Source organism: Epithele typhae (genome assembly GCF_022376455.1).
Source record: "Epithele typhae strain CBS 203.58 chromosome Unknown BXZ73scaffold_498, whole genome shotgun sequence".
NCBI lineage: Eukaryota > Fungi > Basidiomycota > Agaricomycetes > Polyporales > Epitheliaceae > Epithele > Epithele typhae.
In genome coordinates, this window is record NW_025954689.1 from 1 (window position 1) to 3,092 (window position 3,092).

General features: G+C 55.1%; 1 protein-coding gene across 1 annotated transcript; it reads right to left on the reverse strand.

Moving 5' to 3' along the window:
- Positions 1 to 2,394: 2,394 nt before the first annotated feature.
- Positions 2,395 to 2,614, reverse strand: BXZ73DRAFT_111217 (uncharacterized protein; the record flags this gene model as incomplete). The annotated part of the gene is made up of 2 exons (XM_048017383.1): positions 2,395 to 2,559; positions 2,603 to 2,614. The coding sequence occupies 2 exons, from the start codon at positions 2,612 to 2,614 to the stop codon at positions 2,395 to 2,397; spliced, it is 177 nt and encodes a 58-aa protein (XP_047870546.1).
- Positions 2,615 to 3,092: the final 478 nt, after the last annotated feature.

Sequence of the window (3,092 nt, forward strand, 5' to 3'; positions counted from 1 at the left end):
CACAACCGCCGTGTCTCTGTCGTTCACCACAAAGGTTAACGCGCGAAATGCTGAGGAACGTTTCTTTGCACAGACCTTACAGTCACAACGTCCTTTTGCCGACATCTCGAATCACTCTGGCTGCCCGCGCGGTGGCCGTCTACACGGTACATAACACGCCCGTCGAGATTATGTTCGGCACGGGTGTTCTCCTTCTCGTCTCACCCTTCAGCCATGCAAATCCTCTCGGACAACGACCACGTGAGTCCCGCTCGGTCCCATCCTCCCGCGGCGCCGTTGAAAATTCAAAAGCCACGATCCCAGACGCCTGTCACCGACGCATCAATGTCCACCCAGGTTGTCACCTCCACACGTATGTCAGTCTTTCTCACACCGTCGTATCCACACGCCGACGCCATCTGTAGCCGACGTCTCTTCTTCCGGCCTCCCACTCGAGATTCTCGAAAGGATCATCAAGGACGCCTGGACGGATGCCTGCTCGCAAGACGAACAAGCCAACCTTTACTGGACGCTTTTCACTACGTCCCCAGTCGTGGCTGCCGTTGTCGCAAGAGTCGCCATCAATTTTCCGACCCTTTACATCGATTTGGACGCTCCAACTGCCGGCGCAGACTCCGAACTCTGGGGGGAGGCTGTATTCGACTACAAATGTCTCACCAACACTCCACGCTTCTCGTCCCTCCCACAGGACTCGATCCTTCCCATCGGTCACAATGACCCTCCATACCCCCGTTGCAGTCAAGCTCTCCGCAGACCTTGGAACACTATGGGATGTACCCCGAGCAGGCTGGTTCATCCCGTGGGGTAGTCTCGGAGATCGCTCCTTGAGACTGCTTTTGGAATGTAAATCGGCGACTCTGGATCTCAGGTCATTCAACGACGAACTCCAGTCCCTCTCCATGGACTTCGTTCTCTCTCTTTGGCGATTTGCGTAACCATGCTTCCTCACCCACCTCTATCTCCGGGCATCGTTTTACGATTGTGATGCGTACCCTCGCTTCGAAGACACATGCTTCCCGGCACTCGTGTTTCTCCGGTTACACGATCCCCTTGTATGCCTCTGCGCCGGTTTCGGAGATCAAGGCCATATAGCGAGCTGTATTTTGTATGGGATGGCCAAAGCCTGTCCGTCCCTGCATAACTTGCAGCTCGACACTCCCTTCCCCCTCGTCGGATGCACACTTCCAAGGACGGTGACCACTCTCACGATTAGTGGTGTTCCATGGGGCTCTTACCCTTGGTGTCGCGACGACGGGCCCATGACCAGCGTTGTCGGGTATGACCTGGTGACTTCGGTTCGTCGCGGGCTCTTTGGTGGACCTGGAGGGCATGTTGGGAGTAAGGTGGAGGTATTTTCTGTTACTGACGATGTTTTTTTCGACATCGTGCGAGCAGAATGCATGAAGTATGGGGTTTTGGTAGTGAAAGGGGAAATATAGCTACTCTTTCTTTGTAATGTTGGTTCCTAGTGTCCCGGTGTACGCCCTCATCCGAGGCACTACCAGTATGCTTAGTCATGTATACTACGTTCCCACACATTGTACAGTACTATGCCGCCGTATCGTCCTAGATCAATATCCATTCTATCATCCTATCCACCATCGTCGTCCTATCCGACACCCTGTCCGTCATCCGGCGTCCTTTCGCCTCTACGGCTCTCTTCGTCCACTGCTCGATTCTTCACATGTAATGTTTGCGACATGAATTGTAGCAAAGTATAGTTTCGGATCCGTTCCATTCAACGATATACACCTCGGTTTCCCACAGATGTGTGGTCGGCTGCGGTGGAGCTCGCAAAATGCGACTTCTGCGCGATGGGGCTCCAAACTGATGTATCGGTTGGCTTGTAGACTCGGTATACGCCGCGCTGAGGTTGCACACCGCGCTTCTCGCGCGACGCGAAGATGGACGAGGCGGTAATGCGGACGGAGACGGAAATATGGGACAGCGCCGGATGTACAGTATACACGCTCAGCGGAGCAAGGCAGCGACCGACTGTCCCTCGAAGACGCGAAGACTGTATCGTAACCAGCGTAATGCGATAACTTTTGAAATGAGGCTGCGAACCAGGTGCCTGCCGCGACCCCCAATAATGGCAACGAGAATTGCATCAAACTGGACAGATTTACATCAAGCAAATTACGACCACGAGGCTAAGTCTACTGCGGTGGCAGCTTCGGGATGATACCTTGCGGGCCTCACGGCGAATGACCCGGTGGGTCAATCCGCTGGACCCCAACTGGCCCTGTACAAGGTGGGTATCGAGTCTATGCATCGCAGACAGTGATTGCTCACCTTGAGCCTCCCCACGTTCTTCTTCGTGTAGTGGTTGGATGGGTGGGGCTGGCGTTTTGGTCGGAGAGTAGGGACAGCGCGTGAAACGGTTAGACTCACTTAATGGACGTGCACGGTGCCCTTCCAGGACGGTGCCGTGAACGAACGAAGAGAGCCTCCGCCGGTGCTCGTGCGCGCGCCGAGGTTTTTCATCGCGTTCAACTCGATGTCCTTGAATTTGATGGCTTGAGGGTCGACGACGCCGTAGATCGCATTGAAAGTCCACTCGTCGTCAGCACGTTGAAGACGTGATTAAGAAGATACGTACGTGCTTGTTCATAGTGATGCTAAATGGCGAGTGCGTTGAAGGAGATGGATGGAGAGGACGAACAAAGCGGGAAGATAAAATGAGCGAATAACGAGGGTACGAGAGAGAGTGAGGGGGTGCAAAAACGAGAGAGCGATATTTTGGACGAGAGCGAGAGAGCGAGAGGAAAAGGATCTGCGACTGTACGACCAGGACGAAGTACCGTGTAGGGGAGCGGGAGCAGACGGGCCGGCGAGCACTCCGAGAAAGTCGGACGCGCGTGTAGCCAAGGGCGTCTGCAGACACCGGGCCGGTGGACTCTCCGAGGAAGTCGGACGGGTGGCGACGGGTGGCGACGGGCGTCTACAGGCCTGAGCCACGACGGGCAATGGACTAGCTATTTAGTACTCAGTACCAGTACTCATGCAAAACGTGCCCACGCGCCTGCGCTTCCCGCGCCTTTTACCAAACTGTAGCTCCAACGAGAAATAGCCGCTCCCGTATTCGTCCG